Raw genomic sequence first — 24941 nt, forward strand, 5'->3', positions numbered from 1 at the left:
ACTTTTGGGATAGCACTGGAAATGTAATTGAGGAAAATACATAATAAAAAATATTAAAAAATTAAAAAATAATTTAAAAAATAAAAAATAAAATAATACACAAAATGAGAATTGATGAAAAAAATTTGTTCTAGATTTCCTGGACAAAATCTCTTAAGGCAATGCCATGCTAGATTTATATCTCAGGCAGATTACAGGCCTTACATAAGAATAATTGGCCATATAATCTCGGTTTTATATAATCAAAACAGTAATGGCTGAAGATAATATTTTGGTATTTTTAGAGAATGTGCATGTCAAATTGTAAAAAAATTGTTCTTAGTGTCCTCATTTCCTACCTGTTTCCACATATTGGTGTTAAGTCTTGAGGACTTATACTAAATCAATTGCTGCAAATGTATGTAACTCATTATGCGGAATTTGGAAAATTAAAATNTATACATGTTTGTATTGACACATGTTCAGGATTTCTTTTTGCTCCTCTACACACTGGAGAGGCATCTAGAAATGTCATTGATCATTGTTTACAAGCCTTTAATGCTATGGGATTGCCTAAACTCATTAAGACTGATAATGGGCCATCCTATCCTGGCAACAATTTTACTTCATTTTGTAAGGAATTTGGTATCAAACATAAAACTGGAATTCGTTATAGCCCCACGGGACAATGAATTGTTGAACGTGCTCATTGCACTAAAAAATTGGCTTTCAAAAACAAAACAGGGTTAGTTATACCCCCCAAAGTCACCAAAAGCTCATCTTGCTTTTGTCTTGTTCATTTTAAATTTCTTGCAAACTGATGTTAAAGGTCAGTCTGCAGCAGATCGACACTGGCATCCAGTTACTTCCAGTTTTTATGCCATGGTTACATGGCAGAACCCATTAACTAATATGTGGAATGGTCCAGACCCCGTTTTAATCTGAGGAAGAGGTTCTGTCTGTGTTTTTTCACAAAAAGAAGACAGAGGGCAATGGCTACCTGAAAGATTGGTTCGTCAAGTGGACACAGACTCTGAATCTTCTAGTAAGTATGATTCTAACCTCGTTGATGGCTAAACATCCTTTTTACCCTAAAAAGTTAATTTGGAGCACAGCCTCCACTTTCAGAGAAATTTCAGCTTTTCTGCTAATTCTCAAAGTCACCTTCCCCACACCTGGAGGTCAGAGTCTGAGATTGATTGTTGCTAATTTGCAACTGAATAAAATACCTGGACTTCCTCAAAGAAGCTTTTATCCTGTTCCTTTTCAACTATCTTGACTTTGTTTTTCAAGCAGGTCAGTCTCTCCTTACAGATTTCAGCAAGCGTGCAGCCTTGCCTCCAGCAAGCACAGGTGGCAGAAATTCATCAATATGAAGAAGCATACTACGTATATATTGTGCCTTTGGTTTGATTTGGGAATAATGTGTGCTATGAGGGCTGGTCAGTCAATGATGGGCAACCAGATTTTGGAGTCATATCAATCTAAGACAGAGGTACATGTCAAGAGGCCGTGGTTTGTTAATAATACACCACAGAGCCATGTTTGTGTAAAATAAACACAAACAAGCTGCATATATGCTCCTTGACAGATAAGAATGGCTCAGGAAAATCTGAGTCCCCAAGCCAGGCATGGCCGCCAGCCACCATAACTCCCAGGCAGGACTATGGAGCATAAATAAATTTTATATCTCAGTCCAGCTATTTTTATTATATAATCAGGGGGAAAATTGCAGCCTCCCCCAGCCTTGAAGCAGGCTGATTCAGACTTTGCTGCCACTGAATATGAGATCACCTGGGGTGTAGCCTTCCAACTTAGATGGCTATATTGTTATGTCAACTACTGCTGCTCTTCTCCGAGACTCTGCTACCTGCTGAGAGACCCTTGAGACATTCTGGAGACACATCCTATCCTACAGGCTGGCTCCAGACACCAAGAATGGACTGGCGGGGTGTGTGTGTGGGGCTTTCCCCTTATAAGCACAGTCTCTTAGTAAACTCGCAGGCCTTGATTTGAGAAAAATTTGTCTTGGCTTCATTCTTTACTCACCATAGTCTCTCTTTCAGCCCCAGCCTGCCTTCCAGAAATACCCGGTTCATGTAGGCCACTGGCTGGCCTCCTACTACATATATTTAAATGGTTTATCTGATCTTGATTTAACTTAGGGAAGTGGTATTTATCAGAAAAAAATTCCATTTCTTTTAGATTTTCCAATCCTTTGTAGTGTATATTTTTGAAGTATCAACTAATGATTCTTTGGATTTCCTTGGTATCTGTTATGTCCCCCTTTTTTGTTTCTTCTTTTCTTAATTTAGATATTATTTTTCTTCCTTTTAGTTTGGCTAGAGGTTTGTCTATTATGTTGATATTCTCTTTGTTTCATTGTTTCTTTGTACTGTTCTTTTTGTTTCTGTTTTATTGAGTTTTAGATCTGGGTTTGATTGTTTCCTGCTGTCTACTCCTCTTGAGTGTGTTTGCTTCTTTTTGTTCTAGAGCTTTCAAGGATGCTGTTAAATTGCTATTACGAGATCTCTCTGATTTCTTTTATTCATCTATCTATCTATCTATCTATCTATCTATCTATCTACTATCTATCTATCTATCTATCTATCTATCTATCTATCTATCTATCTATCATCTCTGTATCTACGTACAAATGTTGTCACTCCTCCTATCCCCTTCTCAGAGATTCTCTTCCCCATACTTCCTCCCCATCTACTCTGAGAGTGTGGAGCCCTCTCTTGGTATGCCCCAACACCGACACATCAAGTCTGTGTAGGATTAGGTGCAAACACTCCCACTATGGCCAGACATAGCACCCATATGTGCTGGGGACCTTGGTCCAACTTGTGTATGCTTTTTGGTTGTTGGCTCAGTCTCTGAGAGTTCCCAGGGGTCCAAGTTATTGACTCTGTTGGTCTTCCTTGAAGTTTTTATCTCCTTCAGGGCCTTCAACCCTTCCTCCAACTCTTTCATAAGAGTCCCTGACCTCCATCCAATGTTTGGCTTGGGTATCTGTATCTGTTTCAGTCAGCTGCTGGGTAAAACCTTTCAGAGGACAGTTATGCTAGCCTCCTGTCTGCAAGCATAACAGAATATTAATTGCTATTAATATCGTCAAAGATTTGTGCTTGCTTGTGGGAGGGATCTCAGATTGAGCTGGTTATTGGTTGGCCATTCCCTCAGATTATGCTCCATCTATGTCCCTGTATTTCTTTTAGACAGGACAAATTTTGGATGGAAAATTTTGTGGGTGGGTTGGGCTATTTGGTTTGTTGGAGTCTAACTTCCTGAGTTCTTTATATCTTTTGGATATTAATCTTCTATCCAATGTAGGGTTAGTGAAGAACTTTTCCCAATCGGCAAACTGCTGTTTTGTCCTAGTGTCAGTATCATTTAACTTATAGAAGATTTTCAGTTTCATACTGTCCCACGTATCAATTGTTGATCTTACAGTCTGAGACATTAGTGTTTGTTCAGGAAATTGTCTCCTGTACCAATGCATTCAAGGATATTTTTCAGTTTCTTTTCTATTAGATTTAGTGTATTGATTTTATGTTGAGGTCTTTGATCTAATTGGATTTGAGTTTTGTGCAGGGGGATAAATATAGATGTATTTGCATTCTTTTACATGCAGACATTCAGTTATGCCAGCTCTATTTGTTGAAGATGCTTTCTTTTTTTTCCCATTGCATGGTTTTGGCTTTTTTGTCAAAAATCAAGTGTCTATGGGTGTGTGGGTTCATTTCTGGGTCTTTGGTTCAATTGCATTGATCAAACTCTCTCTTTGATCTAATTGGATTTGAGTTTTGTGCAGGGGGATAAATATAGATGTATTTGCATTCTTTTACATGCAGACATTCAGTTATGCCAGCTCTATTTGTTGAAGATGCTTTCTTTTTTTTCCCATTGCATGGTTTTGGCTTTTTTGTCAAAAATCAAGTGTCTGTGGGTGTGTGGGTTCATTTCTGTGTCTTTGGTTCAATTGCATTGATCAAACTCTCTGTTTCTATACTAATACCATGCAGTTTTTAAAAATCACTACTACTCTGTAATACATATTGAGGTCAGGGATGATGATTCCTACAGAAGTTCTCTTATTATTCAGGATTGTTATGCATATCCTGGGTTTTTTGTTTTTCTATATGAAGTTGAGAATTGCTATTTCAAGGTCCATAAAAAATTGTATTGGAATTTTGATAAGGATTGCATTTCATCTGTAGATTGCTTTCGGTAAGATGGCCATTTTTACTATATTAATCCTACTGATCCATGAGGATGGGAGATCTTTCCATCCTTTGATATCTTTCTCAGTTTCTTCAGATACTTGAAGTTCTCGTCATATAGGTTTTTCACTTGCTTGGTTAGAGTTACACCGAGATATTTTATATTTTTTGTGGCTATTGTAAAGGGTGTTGTGTCATGTCCCTGATTTCTTTCTTAGCCTGTTTATCTTGTGTATAAAGGATGGCTACTGATTTGTTTGAGTTAATTTTTTAATCAGCCATTTTACTGAAGATGTTTATCAACTGTAGGAGTTCTCTGGTAGAATTTTGGGGGTTGCTTAGGTATACTATCATATCTTCTGTAAATAGTGATACTTTGGCTTCTGCCTTTCCAATTTGAATTCCCTTGATCTTCTTTTGTTGTTTTATTGCAGAATCTAGAACTTCAAGTACTATATTGAATAGATAGGGAAAGAGTGGGAAGCCTTGTCTTGTCTCTGATTTTAGTGGAGTTGGTTCAAAGTTCTCTCCATTTAATTAAATCTTGGCTATTATCTTGCTGTATATTGCTTATACTATGTTTAAGTATGTACCTTGAATCCCTGATCTCCCCAAGACTTTTAACATGAAGGGATGTTGGACTTTGTCAAAGGACTTTTCAGCATCTACTGAGAAGGTCATGTGGGTTTTTTTTCCTTTGAGTTTGTTTATATGGTGGATTATATTGATGGATTTTGTAGTGTGAACCATCTCTGCATCCCTATTTGATCATGGTGAATGATGTTTTGATGTGTTCTTGGATTCTGTTTGTGAGAGTTTTCTATTTTTGTGTTAATGTCAATTAGTAAAATTTGTCTGAAATTCTGTTTCTTTGTTGAGTCTCTGTGTGGTTTAGGCATTAGGGTGACTGTGGTGTCATAGAATTAATTAGGAAGTGCTCCTTCTGTTTCTGTTTTGTGTAATGGTTTGAGGAGTACTGGTATTAGCTCTTCTTTGAAAATGTGGTAGAACTCTGCAGTAAAACAGTGATGGTTTGTATATGCTTTGCCTAGGGAGTCGCACTGTTGTGAGGTATAGCCCTGTTGGAGTAGGTGTGTCACTGTGGGTGTGGGCTTTAAGTCCCTCGTGCTAGCTGCCTGGAAGCCAGTATTCTGCTAGCAGCCTTCAGATGAAGATACAGAACTCTCAGTTTCTCCTGCACCATGCCTGCCTGGATGCCACCATGCTCCTGCCTTGATGATAATGGGCTGTACTCCTCAAACCATTACACAAAACAGAAACAGAAGGAGCATCTCCTAATTAATTCTATGAGACCACAGTCACCCTAATGCTTAAACCATCTAAATGCCTCTGAACCTGTAAGCCAGCCCCAATTACATGTTCTCCTTATAAGAGTAGCCTTGGTCATGGTGTCTGTTCACAGCAGTAAAACCATAACTAAGACAAAACCCATCTGGCCCTGGGCCGTTTTTATTTTTGGTTGGGAAACTTTTAATGAGTGCTTTTATTTCCTTAGGAGTTATAGAGTTGTTTGGATGGTTTACCTGATCTTGATTTAACTTTGGTTAACTTGTATCTGTCTAGAAAATCATACATTTTGTTTAGATTCCAGTTTTGTGGAATACAGGTTTTTGAAGTAAGACCTGATGATTTTTAAAATTTCCTTAGTTCCTGTTGTTATGTCTTCCTTTTCATTTCTGATTTTATTAATTTGGATACTGTCTCTGTGCCTTTTAGTTACTTTGGCTAAGGTTTTGTCTATGTTGTTTATTTTCTCAAGGAACCAGGTTTTGGATTTGTTGATTCTTTGTTTTGTTCTTTTTGTTTCTAACTGATTGATTTTAGGCCTGAGTTTGACTATTTCCTGCCCTCTACTCCTCTAGCGTGTATTTGCTTCTTTTTGTTCTAGAGTTTTCAGATGTGCTGTTTAGCTGCTAGTGTGAAATCTCTCCAGTTTCTTTGTTTTTAATTTATTTTTTAAAAATATTTTCTTTATATACATTTCAAATGTTATCCCGAAAGTTCTCTATACCCTGCCTCCATCCTGCTCCCCTACCCACCCACTCCTGCTTCTTGGCCCTGGCATTCCCCTATACTAGGACATATAAAGTTTGCAAGACCAAGGGACCTCTCTTCCCAGTGATGGCTGACTAGGTCATCTTCTGCTACATATGCAACTAGAGACACGAGCTCTGGGGGTCCTGGATAGTTCATATTGTTGTTCGACTTATAGGATTCCAGACCCCTTCAGCTCCTTGGGTGCTTTCTCTAGCTTCTCCTTTGGGGGCCCTGTGTTCCAGCTTATAGATGACTGTGAGCATCCACTTCTGTATTTGTCAGGCACTGGCATAGCCTCATACGAGACAGCTATAACAGGGTCCCTTCAGCAAAATCTTTCTGGCATATGCAATAGTGTCTGGGTTTGGTGGCTGATTATGGATGGATCCCCGGGTGGTGTAGTCTCTGGATAGTCCATCCTTTCGTCTTAGCTCCAAACTTTGTCTCTGTAACTCCTTTCATGGGTATTTTGTTCCCTATCCTAAGGAGGAATGAAGTATCTACACATTGGTCTTCCCTCTTCTTGATTTTCTTGTGTTTTGCAGATTGTATCTTGGATGTTCTATGTTTCTGGGCTAATATCCGCTTATCAGTGAGTGCATATCTAATGACTTCTTTTGTGATTGGGTTACCTCACTAAGGATGATATCCTCCAGATACATCCATTTGTCCAAGAATTTCATAAATTCATTGTTTTTAATAGCTGAGTAGTACTCTATTGTGTAAATGTACCACATTTTCTGTATCCATTCTTCTGTTGAGGGACATGTGGGTTCTTTCCAGCTTCTGACTATTATAAATAAGGCTGCTATGAACATAGTGGAGCATGTGTTCTTATTACCAGTTGGAACATCTTCTGGATATATGCCCAGGAGAGGTATTGCTGGATCTTCTGGTAATACTATGTCCAATTTTCTGAGAAACCTCCAGAGTGACTTCCAGAGTGGTTGTACAAGCTTGCAATCCCACCAGCAGTGGAGGAGTGTTCCTCTTTCTCCATATCCTTGCCAGCATCTGCTGTGACCTGAATGTTTGATCTTAGTCATCCTGACTGGTGAGAGGTGGAATCCCAAGGTTGTTTTGATTTGCATTTCCCTGATGATTAAAGATGTTGAACATTTTTTCAGGTGCTTCTCAGCCATTTGGTTTTCCTCAGTTGAGAATTCTTTGTTTAGCTCTGAACCCCATTTTTAATGGGGTTATTTGATTTTCTGGAGTCCAGCTTCTTGAGCTCTTTGTATATATTGGATATTAGTCCCCTATCTGATTTAGGATTGGTAAAAATCCTTTTCCAATCTGTTGGTGGCTTTTTTTTTTTTTCGTCTTATTGACGGTGTCTTTTGCCTTACAGAAGCTTTGCGATTTTATGAGGTCCCATTTGTCAATTTTTGATCTTGCAGCGCAAGCCATTGCTGTTCTATTTAGGAATTTCCCCCCGTGCCCCTATCTTCGAGGCTTTTCCCTACTTTCTCCTCTATTAATTTCAGTGTCTCTGGTCTTATATAGAGATCTTTGATCCACTTAGACTTGAGCTTTGTACAAGGAGATAAGAATGGATCAATTTGCCCTTCTGGTTGGCACCAGTACCCGGTCGCCTTGTGTGCGGAGTCAGAGGACACACCCACGGTCCCTAGAGGACTGTCCACATGATCTTAGGACCACTGACTAGACAGCTCCATGCTCCTCAAAGGAGACACCACTTCCAGGCATTGTAATAAGCCCAGGATCTTTGCCAACAGGATCCCAGGTTAAAAGGATCTTGGACACACCAGTATTTCAGGGTCTCAGAGGAACTTGACTGCCAAGAACTCTGACACACCAGAATCTCAGGTTCGCAGGAGCCCACAAGCAAAGGATCACAGAGAAAGCTGGACTCTGAGGAGTCTTAAATCAACTGGGATTATAGGAAGGACAAGCTCCAATCAGATATATTGAGGACAGCAAATACTTGAGATGATCAGATGTCCGGAGGCAAGCATAAGAACAGAAGCAACAGAAACCAAGGTTACTTGGCATCATCAGATCAAACTCTCCCACCATAGCAATTCCTGGATACACCATCACATCAGCAAAGCAAGACATGGATCTAAAGTCACTTCTTATGATGATGATGTTGGAGGACTTTAAGAAGGAGATGCAGGAAAACAGCTAGAAGCCATTAAAGAGGAAACACAAAAATGCCTTAGAGAGAGAGTTACAGGAAAACACTACCAAACAGGTGATGGAATTGAACAAAACCATACTAAGACCTAAAAAGGGAAGTAGACACAATAAAGAAAACCCAAAATGAGGCAACACTGGAGATAGAAACCCTAGGAAAGAAATCCGGAACCATAGATATGAGCATAAGCAACAGAGTACTCTCTGCAGGCAAGCTCTCCTCTTGCAGGGAAGGTGCACAGATATCTGGTGTTCGGACCTGCCTCCTGGCTGAGGATGAAGGCCCGAAACAGGGCTTGTCCCAGAAACTGTGTCACTTCTGTAGTCTGCACTCTTATCTGCTCAGACTAATCTCTGTGGGATTTGGGACCCAAAATATCTCCCCTATGTGATCCGCGGCAGAGCCCTCCTGGGTAGGGCAGACACCTCTCCTCTGGGGGGGTGGGGAAGGTGCCCAGATGTCTGGAGCCTGAAACGGGATCTGTCCCAGAAGCTGTGTAGCTTCCATAGTCTGCACACTCACCTATGCAGACTAGTCATTGAGGGATCCAGGACCCAAAATGGCTCCCCCAGGTGCTCCCTGGCCTCTCAAGTTCCTTTATGAAGGTACTTCATGCTATGAATTTGCTTCTTAGCAGTGACTTCATTGTGTCCCATAACTTTGAATATGTTCTGCCTTTAGTTTCATTGAATTCTAGAAATTCTTTAATTTTTGTTTTTATTTCTTCCCTGACCACATGATCATTGAGTAAAAAGTTGTTCAGTTTCCATGAGTTTATGTGGGCTGTTTGTTATTTCTGTTGTTAAAGTCCAGCCTTAATCTTTAGTGATCTGATTAGATGCAAGGGTTTATTTTCATTCATCTTGTATCTGTCAACAATTGCTTTATACTTGATTATATATATTGATTATGTTCAATTTTGGAGACGTTTCCACGTGGTGCTGAGAAGAAGGTATATTCTTTTTGTTTTTGTGTGAAAAGTTCTACAGATATCTATTAGATCCATTTGGTTCATAACATCTGTTAGTTTCATTGTTTCTCTTTTTTGCTTCTTTTTCAATGACCTGTCCATTGGTGACAGTGGGTGTTGATCTCACCATATGATTGTGTGTGATTCAATGTGTGATCTGAGCTTTAGTAGTGCTTATTTTACCCTTCCATGGATATTCAGAATTGAGATGTCATCTTTGTGGATTTTTCCTTTGATGAGTATGAAGTGTCCTTTCACATATCTTTTAATTATGTTTGGTTGAAAGTCTGTTTCATTAGGTATTAGAATGTCTACTCCAGCTTGTTTCTTGGCTCCATTTTCTTGGAAAACTTTTCCCAACACTTTACTCTGAGGTAGTGTCTATCTTAGTTGCTGAGGTAGTGTCTATCTATGTTTCTTTTATGCAGCAGCATAATGGATCCTGTCTACATATCAAGTCTGTTAGCCTGTGTCTTTTTATTGGGGAATTGAGTCTATTGATGTTGAGAGATATTAAAGACCGATGATTGCTAGTTCCTGTTATTTTTGTTGTTGGAAATGGTACTGTGTGTGTGTGCGTGTGCGCACACTTCTTTTTGTTTTGCTGGGAAATAATTAATTTGTTGTGTTTTCTTGGTGTGGGAGCGGGTGTGGCGGCAGTCCCAAAGGTGCCAGGGACTGCAGCTAAGTCGTATGACTTGCACCTGATTTCCTCATATAAACCACAAACATCTTGAGAGCTGCACAGGTGTACCAGGATACCGGTAAATCCATTTTGATGGAGATATGCCCCTGCTGCCCTGATTAGCTGAAGCTGTGTGCCTGGTGAGGTGGCGTGGCCTGCTGTGCATGGATGAGAACTGAGAGTATTTAAGAGTGAGAGCCCAGGGCTCGGGGGAGATATAAACAAGAAGAAACAGGACTGAATAAACTGCTGTTAGAAGGACTGGTGGTCGTGTCGTTCTTGCTGGTCGAGAGCGGACGTGACATCTTGGGTGTAGTTACCCTTCATGTATTGAAGTTTCCCTTCTTGTATCCTCTGTAGGGCTGGATTAATAGAAAGATCATATTTAAATTTGGGTTTGACATGGAATATCTTGTTTTCTCCATCTGTGGTGATTGAAAGTTTTCCTTGTTACAGTCATCTGGGCTGACATCTGTGGTCTTTCAGAGTTTGTAATACATCTGTCCATGCTTTCCTAGCTTTTTATATTTTCTGTTGAGAAGTAGGGCATAATTCTACTAGGTTTGCCTTTATATGTTTTTTTGTTGTTGTTGTTGGGATTTTTTTTTTGTGCCTTTTCCTCTTTTAGCTTTTAATATTCTTCCCTCTGTACACTTAGTGTTTTGATTATTATCTCTTGGGAAGACTTTCTTTTCTGGTCCAACATATTTGGTCTTCTGTAAGTTTCTTGTACCTTTATAGGCATCACCTTCTTTAGATTAGATATTTTTTCCTAAGAATTCTGAGCTGGAAATCTCCCTCTTCTATTCCTATTGTTCTTAAGTTTGGTCTCTTTATAGGGTCCTTGATTTCCTGAACATGTCAGGACCTTTTTAGATATAAATTTTTTGAATGCCATATTAGTTTCTTCTATCTTATCTTCTATGCCTGATATCCTTTTCCATCTCTTGTATTCTGTCAGTGATACTTCTGTCTGTAAGTTCTGTTAACTTACCTAGATTTTCCATTTCCAGTATTACATCAGTTTGTATTTCCTTTATTCTTCTATTTCTATTTTCACATCTTAAACACATTCCTTTATCTGTTTGTCCCCTTCACCCTCACCACTGATTTGTTTAAGTTTTTTTTTTTTCATTTCTTCTTTAAAGGTCTCTATTATCTTCATAAGATTGAACTTAAGGTAATTTTCATGTGCTTCAGCTGCGTTAAAAAATTCAGTGCTTTCTGTAGGAGGATAGTTCTGGTGGTGATGTAATTGCCTTGGATATTGTTGACTGTGTTCTTATGCTGGCCTCTAGTCATCTGGGTTTTGGTTATTATATGTTTAGGTGACTTTACCTTTGTTGAATGTTTTTTCCCACTGCTTTTGGTTTCCTTTCTGGTCTTCTGGTTTGAGTAACCTATGGTTCTAATGACCAATAAGTCTTCAGGTCTAGTAGTATGTCTCCACCAGTGGTTTGGTGCCCTATGTGAACTAACCTCTAGGATTCTGGGGTTCTGGGAACTGGCATGCCCTCTGAGGTTCCAGGTAACTGAAGTTTTTGTTTTGTTTCCTAATACCAGTGTGGTCTCTGATAGAGCAGGAGACTTTTGGTACCAATGTGGCCTCCAGTAGAGACAGAAATTTTAGGCAGAGTTGTGGGACCAGATATTAAGTCCAGATGTTATGATGAAGGAGCAAGGACAAGAGGTTGAGATGTTCAGCTGAGATAAAAGACATTAGGAAAGGAATGTGCAAAAAGGTATTTACACACATCTTTTTAAAATTTATATTAAGACTAAAGATGAAAAGTAAATATTGGCTTTAAAAAAAAAACAAAGCAAAAGTTGTTTGGAAAAGTGGTTGTGTATTGTATTTTCTTTATTAAATATGTGCCCACTGATGCATGACTGTTATGGGAGTGACCAACTATTTCTTACTGTATTGATGCCTTCTCTTTAGGAAGGAATTCATGACTGGTACAAAATCTGACCAAAAATCCATAGCTGATGAGGCCATACACCTGGAGGAAACTTAGTACTGCTGTTTTCATAAATGGTCATATTGACCAAGTACGTTCTAAATATGATTTTCAACAATCTTAAGGGAGTGGTCATAGATATTTCAGTGAATACAGCCATGGCCACAGCCACAACCAAAGCCACAAACAGTCACAGCCAAAGGCCTGAACAGATTGTGTCAGATGCTGGCAAACAAACTTTATGGATAATGTCTGGGAAAATTATGGAGTTTGCTAATAGGGATCTTAAAGAAGGGTCTCAGTGACTTCTGCCCCAGCCATAGTAATAAAAAAAAATTGTGGTACCTGTGTATGTGTGCGCACACGCACCACACACACACACACACACATGCACCACAGATCAATGGAATAGAATAGAAGACTGTCTAGTAGAAGGAAAAGACATTCTCTTCTGAGGAGAAATCTTGGAGCTCTCAGTATCCACCATGATATCTCCAAGACAGGAACCAGCTGATTATACATATGTGTGTATGCATATATGTATATATAATATATATTATATATAACATATACAATGTGTGTGTATGTGTGTGTGTACCCCACATAAGTTCAAATGCCCACAGAAGCCAGAAGAGGGTGATAGATTCCCTGGAGCTGGAATTTCATCAGGTATGGTTGCTGAGAGCTACGCTCCTCTGGGAGAGCAATGAGTGCATTCTTAACTGCTGAGCCGTTTCTCCAGCACCTAAGCTGAAATATTTGTGTGATGATGCCTGCCATAGATGTCATAGATGGAGAAGAAGAATGATCTTCATGCTTTAGTTTGCATGATGAGCTACAGAGGCCAGGGAAGGTTCCTAGCCAAAAGTTTTCAGGCAGGTTGATGGAAAGTGAACAGATAGAATGAAAGTATACAGAGATAGGATCAAGTCTTAGGGGGCTAGGCAGATAGGACTTGATGTGATGGTTAGCTTTAGTTGCTAGTTTGACACAACCTAGAAGAATAGCCTTAATAAGGTGTATTTTGGGCGAGGTTGCAGAAATATCTATGGGGGCATTGTCTTAAGTCAATTGAACAGAAACCCATCCTAATATGGCAGCACCATTCTCTGGAGTTGGGAGACTGTATTGCAGTAGAAAAAATAGGCACGCACGCAACTTATTCTCTCTGCTTTTGGATGTAATATCATGAGTTGATTCGAGTTCCTTCCTTGATATCCCTGCAGGGATGAGCTGCAATCTGGAATTGTAAGTCAAATAATCCATTTCTCTTCCAACTTGCATTTTGTCAGGACTTTATTACAGTAACAGTAAACTAGACTACCTGACAATAGACAAATGGCCGGGGAGATGCTTAGTGGATAAGAGTGCTGAAGTGCAAAAAAGAGGGCCTGACCTTGAAGCCCTAGTAATTGTTAGAGGCCATGCATGGCCACATGTGACTGTAACTTCATTTAGGAGGTGAGTGGAGACAGAAAAATGTTGGATCTTTCAGATTGCCAGCCTTGCTAAAAAAAAATAATGAACTCCAACTCCTGTCTCAAGGGAGTAAAGAGCTATCAAGGAGAACACCAATGTCTTCTTCTGACCTTTGAGTGTATGTGTCTCAGCGAGGAAGATGGAGCAGGTTAATGGAAACCACCCAGGTTCTGACCACCCAGGTTCTGAATGCAACTGCACTGAAGTGGGGGACAACAGTGAGCCCTAAGCCCAGAGAAACCTGAAAGCAAAAGGACAATAGTGAGTGAGTCCCTTTGTGATAGTCAACCTGACACAGCCTATAGTCACTTGGGAAGAGGCTCAATGGTGGATTGCCTGCATTGGGTTGACCAGTGAGCATGTCTGTGGGGGCTTGTCTTATTGAAGTTAACAGAAGTGGGAACATCCAGTCAACTATGAATGGCACCATTTCCTAGGCAGGGGTCCTAAACTATAGGAGTAGGAAATGGAACTGAGAATAATCAAATGTGTGAGTTAGCTTGCACACACTCCTGTCTCCTCCTGGCTGTTGATGTGATGTGACCAATTGTCTTAAGTTCCTGCCATCCTGACCTCCCTGCTCTCATCTGGAATGTAAGGTAAAATGAACCCCCTTCTGCCTTAGTTGGTTTTGGTTTGAGAGTTTTATCACATCAACAGAAATGAAACTAGGATAAATGCAGAGGATGAAGAATCTGATAAAAAAAAAAAAAAAGAATCCCAGAGCTTTTTTCACTACCCTGGGGCCAACAGGCAGGGTGAAGGAGCTGGCACAAAAGTAAGGCACATCTATCTGCCTGGCAGAGTGGAATGAAGGTAGAAGCTGAGATGAGCTAGCCTTCAGTGCATGGGGTTGCAGACTTCTTGCAGATCCAGAACTTTTTGAGTTCACATTTAGAGTCATTCCAGCCATCCCCAGCAAATTCGACACAGTCTTCCTCACCGATGTTGTTAGGCTCTCCTCTATTCCAATATTTCTGGAATCTGGAAAGTCAGCCAGCAAAACGTTAGTCTGCTCCAGTGGCATGCTGTGAACCATGCCATGTTTTTAGCTTTCTGAAACTCAATGCCTTTACCTCCTTCCAGAATGGATATTGTAGATGGGCCTTCCTCTGGAGATGGGGGCATGCCTGGGTCAGTTGGCTTTGGAAAATGACTCTTGTTATATCCTACATTGAAGGAGTGGTGTGGGTTTTTCCATTTTATTTTATTTTATTTTATTATTATTATTATTATTATTATTATTTTTATTTTTTTTTTTGGTGTAAACCAATCAATCTGGATTTTGCCTTCCTTACTGGGTTCTTGCATTCTGGTCCACAATACATCTGCCACATGCCAAGCATGTGTAAGACAATTAGGGATCAGAAAGTTAATATGGTAAACTAATAGATGCTAAGCCTGTCTCTCCTGTTCTTATGCATGGACAACAAAGTAAAGGTTCTTTCCCACAGTGTGTCCTTCCTTTTTATCCTGATTTGTTGTGGTTCTTCCCCATGTTCTCTGTGTTGTGCTGTGGGATCAGTGAGCATCTTTATAAACTCCCTTTAAGCTACTGTTGTCCTCTTCCCCTTCCTTACATTTCCTTCCCTACCTGCTTTTCTCTTTCCCCCTCCCTCTTCCTTCCTGTGTAGCCCATGCTGTCTGAGAACCCATTTTGTAGCTGAAGATAACATTGAACTGATTCTTCTCCCTCTACCTTCCAACTGCTGGTGTTATAGGCATATCAGACTATGCAATGGGGGGATCAAACATTATGCTACTTAATGAACATATTTATATCCCCAACCCAATAAGCTATCTTTTAATGTTAATAGTCCTCTCACCCTGTGGCCTTACTTTATTTTGTATTTTCTACTAATAGCCCACATTAAAATTAACACCCCTCAGGGGGAAGTTTTTCTTGTTGCTTTGATGGTGGGATTTGCTGATATTCTATCTGTGCATGGGTAGGAAAACTTCCTTCCATCAGCAAATATGGGTGGCTCTTATTTCTAAGAGGCGAGGGAGAGGAGGATGAGACTCACAGGTAGCTATCAGAACATCAGAGACCTGTCTGAACTTCACTACTGGTTGTTCACTGAATCTACCTGGTTGACAGAGTAGAACCATCTACCCAGAGCCACGTGGCCTCCTTCTTCAGGTCTGACAGGCCCATCCAGGTTGGTCCTTTAGCCTTAGAAGTCAGCTGCAGGAAGGTCTGGAGGTAAAGAGGGGGGCAGTCAGGGGAGAGTTTCCTACTTTCAGCTTGTCTCCCCAAACTCATGCAGAAACTTCTACTTACAATCTTATCTTTTCCCCTTATGCTATATCAGGCCATGAATACTCATGTGTGCTCAGATGGTGTCAGCTATTTTTACATCTGTAGCCTATGGCAGCACATTCACTTGGCATAGGGTGGTACCTAGCTGCATGGACATGAAGGTACATGCCTTTAATCTCAGAAACCCACAGGATTTCTGTGAGTTCCAGGCCAGATAGAATTAGAGTAAGACCCTGTCTGAAAGATAGCAACACACACACACACACACACACACACACACACGAATTACACAGCTGTTCATCCCTCCCCCATTCTGCTAATGTTGCTGGATGGCTCTTAAGAATTCTGAGTCTATAGAATGAGTCTATAGAATTTCCTCATGACTGGCTTTAATGTGATAGAAGCAAATGATGCTAATTCATGGTTACCTAAGATGCATACCCTTTCTTTTCAGTTCTTCAGTGGCATCCCATTATAAACTTGAAACTGTTCATGGTGAGAATATTTACACCAGGAGAATTGACAAGAATTACATATCATATCAGGTTATTTGTGTATGCATGCTTATCTATGTATATGTCTTATGATAGTAATATGCCTGTGCATATTAATATGTATATGTGCATATGTATATATGTGTGTGGGTGTACATGCCACAGCACATATGTAGAGGTCAAAGGACAATTTGTAGGGGTTGGTTCTCTGAACCATGTAGGTTCAGAGGATAAATTTCAGGCTGTCAGGCTTGGCAGCAAGCGCCTTCACCTACTGAGCCATCTCACCCCATTCCTCTATATCTTTGGATTTGAACTCAAGGTCTTCAAGCTTGTGAAGCAGACCCATGTCAGGACTTCATTTTTTCTTATAATTATGTCTACTTCTATGTCTGGATGGGCATATGCCACAGTGCAGGTATGTCTGTCAGAGGGCATCTTAAAGAGTTGGTTCTCTCCTATTACCACGGGGGTCCTAGGAATTGAACTCAGGGTGTGAGGCTTAGAGGCAAGCACTTTTTCTGCTGTGCTATTTAATTAGCAGGCACACCAAAACTTTTATCTCTCCAAGAGGAGGTGGCTAAATAGTGACCAGTACAGAGATGATATTTACTGCATTTTAGGTGTCCCCAAAGCACTCACAAATGTTCTATGTCAAGGGCTCAGGACCCCCATCTCTTCTTTTCCTCACATAACTCTGGCAAATTATCTTAAACCTAAGTGATCAGGAGCCAGGTGCACAGACCAGACAAGGATGGAGTCCCACTAAATGTACCTGCTCTTCATCACTATTGATGATGACTAGTTGAGCCTTCACTTCTTTGCAAGCTGTGACAGCGTCATTCCAGTTCCGCTGGGACTTGGAGAAGAAGTAACAATTTCCTAGGAGTAATGTCCAGTCCCAGGGGCAGAGTCGACACAGGCGGACTGTTGGGGAAGTCGGTTAGGATGCCTGTGATCTTGTGCCTGATTAGCCTTCAAACTCTCCAGAGTCAGGGCCCTCCCTTGACACAGCATCCTGGGGAACCATTTCTTTTCTGCTTTCTACATCCCTTTGAAACTCTAGGGGAACTCAGGAGGACTCCTGAGTCCTAGCTCCACTTTCTTTAGTTTGGAAGGAGTAGGGGATAAAGTACAGAACAGAGGATAGAAGATGAGCTTATGGTGTTTGTGAACACTGAGTTCCTGAAGTGTGCACAACTATGCACACTCAGTGTTCATTGTGCACAGCCCCCGTTAATATTGAGTGCCTGCTGTTTGCAGAACTCCTATAAATACCAATTGCTATCCTTGCTGCTACAATATAGGCCCAATTTAGAGGAGGGAACTGAAGTTCAAAGATTTCTGAGAACTCAAAGAATTTGACCCAAAGTAACGGCTGCCTGAGGCTCCTGAGGCCTCTGGTTTCTGTTCACTCACAGAGTTCAGTCTTCATCTGTACCAGCTGTTGGTAGATCTTCTCCTGCTTAGAATCATCCTCTACCGGGAAGCTGGAGATCTTGGAAACTGGGCCAAGAAAAAAAGATGGGGAACTGCAGCTGAGTACACTGACTTGAATTACATTCCCAGGGACATGTCATTTCTCTTTTGAGATGGAGCTCACCCTGTTTTCGGAACCTCTCAAACTCCTAGGCAAAAGGATACAACATTCCTTGGCCTCCTAAGGAGCTTGGATTTCAGGCAAGTACCACAACCCAGGATCAGGGACAGTTTTTCCCTATAAAGATTCAGAGACCTAACACCCAGGAGTCTTGCCTCCACTTCCTCTCCTGTGTGGTGAGAACAGAGGCCAGTAGACTGACTTAACTGAGAGCCTAACATGTGCATGTTACCTCTGAATATTGAGTTTCTACTCTGTGCATAACTTCAAGAACACTGTGTGATGACTCTGCACAGTCCCTGTGATCACTGACTGCCTACTATGTGTACAAATTCAGTGAAAATGGAGTCCCTACTGTGCTCACAGCACAATTGATGTTAACATGATTGTATCTAGAATGACAACCAAGAGACACACCTTAGGGCAGGGCTATGAGGGTATTTCTAGGAAAGATTAACAGGGTCAGGAACACCTGCCAGTGTGGCAGGGCTGCTGGTGTCTGTCCATCTTCCCATCTCCCCTGTTGCTGTCTCTGGTGCATCTATTCTCTGCTGATGTTGATCCCTACACCTTCAGATTTTCATTGTGGCCTGATGATCTGTGCTTTCCAGGAATCCTCCAGGCCCCAGATCAGGACTCTGAGGCATCCAGACTCAAGGACTCGGCATCTACCATGTTCTCATCCTCTGCAGCATGTAGACAGCTACTGTGGACTTGTTAGACCATATTGTGTAAACTAATCTAGTAGAGCCTTTTGATAAATATTCATTCTATAGAATTTGTTCTCCCAGAGAACCTGACCAATACAGGCTTTGTAAATGTTGAGTGCCTAGTGTGCATATGGCCCCTATGAACACATAGTACGTACTGTGTGCATGACCCTGTGAATACTGAGTACCTACTGTATGCATGGTGCTTATAAACACCAAGTATCTAATGTGTGTATGGTCCCTATCAACACTGAATGCCTACTGGGTGCCTGCCTCTGTAAACATCAAGTGCTGTCCTTGCTGCCACTTGTGGCCTCAATTCACAGATGAAGCAACTGAGGCATAAATAAGTACAATGACTCAAGAAAATTGACCCCTATAGTGACTGGAGGCCTCAGAACCTCTGGTTTCTGATCACTCACGAAGTTCAGCCTTCAGCTGCATCAGCTGCTCAGAGATCTTCTCTTGCATAGACTCATTCTGCCCCTGGAAGATGGGAATCCTGGACACTGTGCCAAGAAAAACGAAGAGAAAAGTAAAGAACTGCCATTATTAAATAGTTACTATGTGCCATTGCCTATCCCTGGGAGATCTCATGTCATATTTTATGAACCACATTATGTCACAGCTTGTTACAAATTCGGGCACAAATAAACATCCCCTTTCCAGTTCCCCAGTGGCTAGGACTGCAGGCACAGGTTGCCATACCAGTTTCTGGGATGGTTTCTGATTGATGCCATGTTTATTTTCTTGGAGACTGGGAGAGTCAACATTCAGAAGGAGTCTAATCCTGGAGCTGGGGTTGGGGGTTAGAATGAGCCCACACTTGAATGAATACCTATGTTCCTTTTCTCTTCAACCTTCAGGCCTTCCAGACTGAAGGTCCTCACTTGACACAACACACTGGAGAACTACTCCCTACTCTGCTTCCTAAATCTCTCCCCAACCCTAGGAAAGCCCAGGAGTTCCTGTCCACTCCTCTGATAGGAAGAAATATACTTATATATAGAGTTCAGAATAGGAGTCAAGACATTGGATTGAATATCTACTCTGTGTACAGCACTGTGAACATTGAGTTTACACTGTACATATGACCACGGCGAACATTAGATGTCAAAGGTATGTATGCATGGTCCTTTGGAGCACTGAGTGCCTACCCTGTAAACAACCCCTGGGGATGTGAGTTCTTATGTGTGTACAGTCCCTGTAAGGAGCAAATATCATCCTTGCTGTTACTTTGTGTTTTCAATTTACAGATGAGGAAACCGAGGCTCAAAGAGGTCTTATGGCTCAAAACTTGGCCCTACAGACCCAACAGCTTGGACTGCTGCTTTCTCACTCACAGAGTTCAGTTTTCAGCTGCATCATTTGCTCAGTGATCTTCTCCTGCATGGACTCATTCTTCCCTTGGGAGATGAGGATCCTGGACTCTGTGTCAAGAAAAACAAAGTGCCATTATTAAATATCTACCATGTATTACTGGTCTCCAAAAAAAAAAAAAAAGCATTTATTTATTGTGTGTGGGACCAGGGGGCATACATGTTTGTGTGAATGGAGGTCAGAGGAAGACTTGTAGGAGTTCTCCTCCTGCCACGTGAGTTCAAGGGATTGAATTCAGGTCATTAGGCTTGGAAGCAAGCACTTTTGTCTGCTAAGCTATCTCACTGGCTCATGTGTTATTTTACTTTTTAGACAAATTTCAGTAGGCATCTATGCTTCTCTCAAACTCCTGCACATAAGTGGTTATCCCTCCCTCACCTTCCCCAGTAGCTCAGACTACAGGTGGGTGATGCCATTCCAGCATCTAGGACAGTTTCTGATTGATGTTTTGTTTTTCTCCTTTGAAGACTGGGAAACAGAACACTGAGAAGAGCATCTACTCCCAGGAGAGGCAGGTCAGTCCCTCCAGAGTGACACAGCATCCTAGGGAAACATTCCCCTCTTCACTTCCCAACACCTCTCACCCACAACCTGAACCTGTGGAATCCTCTTGACTGGGAGAATTTGATGCCTAGCAATCAGAACAAAGCCCAAGAGAACTGTTCAATTGAGTACTGACTGTGTATGTGAGGCCTGTGAATATTGCATGTGTTTATGGCCCCAATGAATATGTAGTGTCTGCTGCATGTACAGTACATGTTGTGTGCCAAGTATGTGCATGTCTTCTGGGAACACTGAATGTCTACAGTGTATATGATCCTTGTGGATATTGAGTACTTACTATGAATATAGCCCCTGTAGACACTCAGAACCTACTGTGTACACAACCCATATTAATACCAAGTACCATTTTTTTGTTGTTAATCTTGTGGTCTGAATTCACAGACTTGAGAAAATTGAGGCTCTAAGAGATCTGACAATTTAGGAAAATTGACCCCTTTCCCTAGAGCCCTCCTGAGTCCATGATACTTCCGAGTATTGGTCACTCACTAAGCTCATCTGTCAGCTGGGTCAGTTCCTGGAGGATCTTCTCTTCTTCCTTCTGCCTCTCGGTATTTGGGGTTTTGGGGACTGTGAGGAAGGGGAAAAATAATTTCATTATTAAATACTTCCTGTGTGTCAAGTCCTGCACTCAGATACACTGTCAACTTTTCATTTTTTTTTAAAGATAGGTCTCATTATGTTGTCAAGGCTTCTCTCATATTCTTTCAAATTATCATTGTGCCTCAGCTTCTCCAATAGCTGGGACTATAGGCACATGGCAGCACTCCAGAGTCTGAGGCAGTTGCTCATTAATATCTTCCTTAATTCTGTTTGAAGATTAGAAAACCTGCCACTCAGAAAAAGCTGAGCCATAAGGAGAAATGAATCCAGGATCCAGCCTTGCCTCTTTTTCTCATTCTGTCCTATACCAGAGTCAGGGAAGCCCTTTAAAGATATGCCATCCACCTGCACTGTCCATTTCCCTCCCAGACCTAAAATGGCCCTAGGTGAAGGTCCTGCAAGAGCTAAGCTCTTCATTGTGCCTGACCTTGGAAAAGAATGATCAGCAGGAGCCCAGCCAAGAACAGGAAGGAGAGCAGCTGCAGGACCAAGGGGACTTGGCTGTGTCCCGAGCATCCTTCCAGGGAAAAAGTGGACTTTTTAGTAGCCTGGTTCCAGAACAGCATCCCCCTCCCACCTGGCATGTGAATCTAGACTCAGATTCTACCTCCCTATGGGCCATGGTTTTGTTCCCTGGCCTCAGTCTTCTCACAGCTTCTGATTTTCTGCTCCATCCTCCATCTACCCATACCCTCAGTTCCCTACCCCAGCTTCTACTTCCCCAAGACTCTTAATTCCTTGCATCACCCTCCATTTTCCAGGGCCCTCAATTTCCCGTCCCAACTTCCACAGTACCATAGCCCAAGTTTTCGGGTCCTACCATCCCCCTTCCCATGGTCCATGATCTTCTTCCCTAGCCTCCTCTTTCCACAACCTGTGATGTCTCCCCTAGCCATCTACCCCAGCCTTCCCAGTAGCGCTCCATTCCTTGTCCAGCCTCTATCTTCCCAAGAAGAGGAAGTTCAGAGTCCTAGCCTTCAACTCCCGAAAACCCACTTTGAGGATAAGACCTACTTCTCCTCAGCTCCCCACCATGTTGTACCTGCCAAACTCTTGATTCCAGAATTTGGTCGTAGTCTGGAGCTTTTAATAGAATACCTGCTGCCGCTGACCATCAACTCATCATCCTCTGAGGGAAGAGAGCAGCAGTCAAGCACCAGTCAGCTGGGCAGGCTCACCTCTGAGCAGATCCCTCTGACTTCCCTCACCATGCTCCCAGAATCCCAGCCCAGTCTCACCCATGGAACTAAGAGGCTGCATCCTGGCTTCTGTGGAGTCACTCATGGTTGCCCCTGTCCCCTGGCGCATGGGAATGCTGGAGACTACAGCTTTTATCCCCTGATGTTCTCTAAATGTCCTTTCACTCCGGAAGGGGAAAAAGGAAGCCCATGTATTGCAGAAGAGCCTAGGGGAGGGGCTGCACCTTTGACACAGCCTATCTTTTGCCAGATATATCAAGAAATAGTTTTTTGTTTGTTTGTTTTTTAAGGAAGGGTATTGAATTTTGGAATTTTGTAGCAGAAAGAACAGGTGTGTTCATAGTGTGACCAAATTATGGGTGCCATTTCAAAGCCAATACAATAATAAATCTACTTTGTTATGCAGTTTTTACCTATGCTGAATGTAGGAGAGCAATATCCCATCTTCCCAGTTCCTCTGCCCTTCTGACTCCAGGCTATCTTTCTTTGCTATGTCCTGAACGGTGGGTATTTCTGCTGACTTTGCTGTTCTCATGCACCTGTCTATTGAGAACCTGTGGTCAGGATTTCTGACTGATGGGTGGAAACATTCCTCAAACCTCGTTGCACTGTGATAGCTGGGAAACTGCAAAGCCAGATTAGGCAACTGTCTAATAATATTCAGACAGCTGGTTCACAGTGAAGCTGAGAATTGAACATGGGTAATCTGCTTCTATGTGGTAAACCAAAGATAATCAGATAGTTCCAAGGAGAAAATGAAAAGTTCCCTAGCTATATCAGAACTGTAGAATTTTGGGAAAACAAGCCAAGCTGGCAAGGTGGTTCATTGGGTAAAGAGCTTACTGCACAAGCATGAGTTCAGATCCTAGCACCCAGGTAAAAAGCCAGACGTGGCAGCACTCACCTGTAACTCCAGTGTTGTAAGAAGTGGACAGGATGGTCACAGGAGCTCATTGATCTACTAACCTAGTCAAATCAATAGTTCCAGGTTCACTGAGAGACCCTTTCTCAAAATATAAGGTGAGCGACGTGATAACCAGGCCTGTTGGAAATAAGCTAAATTCATGATTATAGGATATAAAAATTTTATTTACCTGGATATAATCGCTATTTGACTCCATTCCCAGGACAAAGGAGACAACAGAGATCTACAATAGCCATTAGGACCATCTTCTATGTCAATGCCTCTATGGCATCACAAGAAAGCAGCACAAGGTAACAACCAGTGTTAAGTCCTGACCTGCCAGGAAGCCTCTCACTTTCTTCTTGACACAAACATAATTCTGCTAGGTGAGCAAGATAATTCCAGAAAATGACTGCTTGAAAAATAACATTGATATTCTTAAAATATTTTTTGCGCGGATTTCTGAGCTCGAGGCCAGCCTGGTCTACAAAGTGAGTGCCAGGACAGCCAGGGCTACACAGAGAAACCCTGTCTCGAAAAACCAAAAAAAAAAAAAAATATATTTTTTGCAGTATCTTTGTTTTGTATATTCCCTATTGGTCTAAGTTCAGACCTATAGTCTCCTGTCTCTGTTTAAAATGTTCAAAGTGTAACCTGGAGCCAGGACCATTTTAGTTCATGTTTAGTTTGTATAAACATTAATTGCTTTGGCTAATGCATCTAGACCATGATCAGGGTTATGGGAATCCCAAATGTGTTACCAAAGAGGCATAGCTGTTGCAGGTAGGAAAGGATGGAAAGTATCTAGGCAGACACAAAATGGAATCTGGATAAGACAGAACCTTATGTGAGAACCAAAGTTATGTTTTTAAGTTTTAATTAAAAGAAGAGATGCCTAAGAGATCTGTAATACAAAAATACCTTTAACCTTCCCTAAGGACAGATAATTCCTGAGATGTTGGAAGCTGCTGTTTATATAAGATATCAAGCCACATATTTCTTTTTCTTTTTTTTTATTAATTAGGTATTTTCTTCATTTACATTTCCAATGTTACCCCATAAGTCCCCTAAACCCTCCCCCCCACTACCATCCCCCTCCCACTTCTTGGCCCTGGCATTCCCCTGTACTGAGGCATATAAAGTTTGCAAGACCAATGGGCCTCTCTTTTCACAGATGGCCAACTAGGTCAATTTCTGATACATATGCAGCTAGAGACACGAGCTCTGGGGCGTACTGGTTAGTACATATTGTTGTTCCAACTATAAGGTTGCAGACCCCTTTAGCTCCTTGGGTACTTTCTCTAGCTCCTCCATTGGGGGCCCTGTGATCCATCCAAAAGCTGACTGTGAGCATCCACGTATGTGTTTGCTAGGCCCTGGCATAGCCTCGAAAGAGGCAGCTATATCAGGGTCCTTTCAACAAAATCTTGCTAGTGTGTGCAATGGTGTCAGCGTTTGGGGGCTGATTATGGGATGGATCCACGGGTATGACAGTCTCTAGATGGTCCATCCTTTCATCTCAGGTCCAATCTTTGTCTCTGTAACTCCTTCCGTGGGTGTTTTGTTCCCAATTCTAAGAAGGAGCAGTGTCCACACTTTCTTCTTCATTCTTCTTGAGTTTCATGTGTTTTGCAAATTGTATCTTGTATCTTGGGTATTCTAAGTTTCTGGGCTAATATCCACTTATCAGTGAGGAATATCATGTGAG

At 41.6% G+C, this 24941-nt stretch overlaps 1 protein-coding gene across 2 annotated transcripts; it reads right to left on the reverse strand.

Annotated features, from left to right (window-relative positions):
• Positions 1 to 13318: 13318 nt before the first annotated feature.
• On the reverse strand, positions 13319 to 22457 carry LOC110300028 (CD209 antigen-like protein B). Of its 2 annotated transcripts, XM_021170070.1 has the most exons (10): positions 22369 to 22457; positions 22173 to 22259; positions 21558 to 21647; positions 21017 to 21097; positions 19930 to 20016; positions 19009 to 19095; positions 17696 to 17782; positions 17052 to 17203; positions 15610 to 15719; positions 13319 to 14503 (listed from the first exon to the last, which is right to left on the reverse strand). In XM_021170070.1, the coding sequence occupies exons 1-10, from the start codon at positions 22436 to 22438 to the stop codon at positions 14353 to 14355; spliced, it is 1002 nt and encodes a 333-aa protein (XP_021025729.1). In that variant the 5' UTR covers positions 22439 to 22457; the 3' UTR covers positions 13319 to 14352. The 2 variants fall into 2 exon arrangements, with proteins under 2 accessions (XP_021025729.1, XP_021025730.1); XM_021170071.1 differs by lacking the exon at positions 21558 to 21647.
• Positions 22458 to 24941: the final 2484 nt, after the last annotated feature.

The sequence above is a fragment of the Mus caroli genome, chromosome 8 (assembly GCF_900094665.2).
Source record: "Mus caroli chromosome 8, CAROLI_EIJ_v1.1, whole genome shotgun sequence".
Lineage (NCBI taxonomy): Eukaryota > Metazoa > Chordata > Mammalia > Rodentia > Muridae > Mus > Mus caroli.

Coding starts and splice junctions, on each gene's coding strand:
- LOC110300028 (XM_021170070.1), bottom strand. CDS start 22,438: ATGCGCCAGGGGACAGGGGCAACCATGAGTGACTCCACAGAAGCCAGG. Junction 17,204..17,695: donor ACAGATGAAGACTGAACTCT/GTGAGTGAACAG, acceptor CTTCCCCAACAG/TCCGCCTGTGTCGACTCTGC. Junction 14,504..15,609: donor GGTTCTACTCTGTCAACCAG/GTAGATTCAGTG, acceptor CTGACTTTCCAG/ATTCCAGAAATATTGGAATA.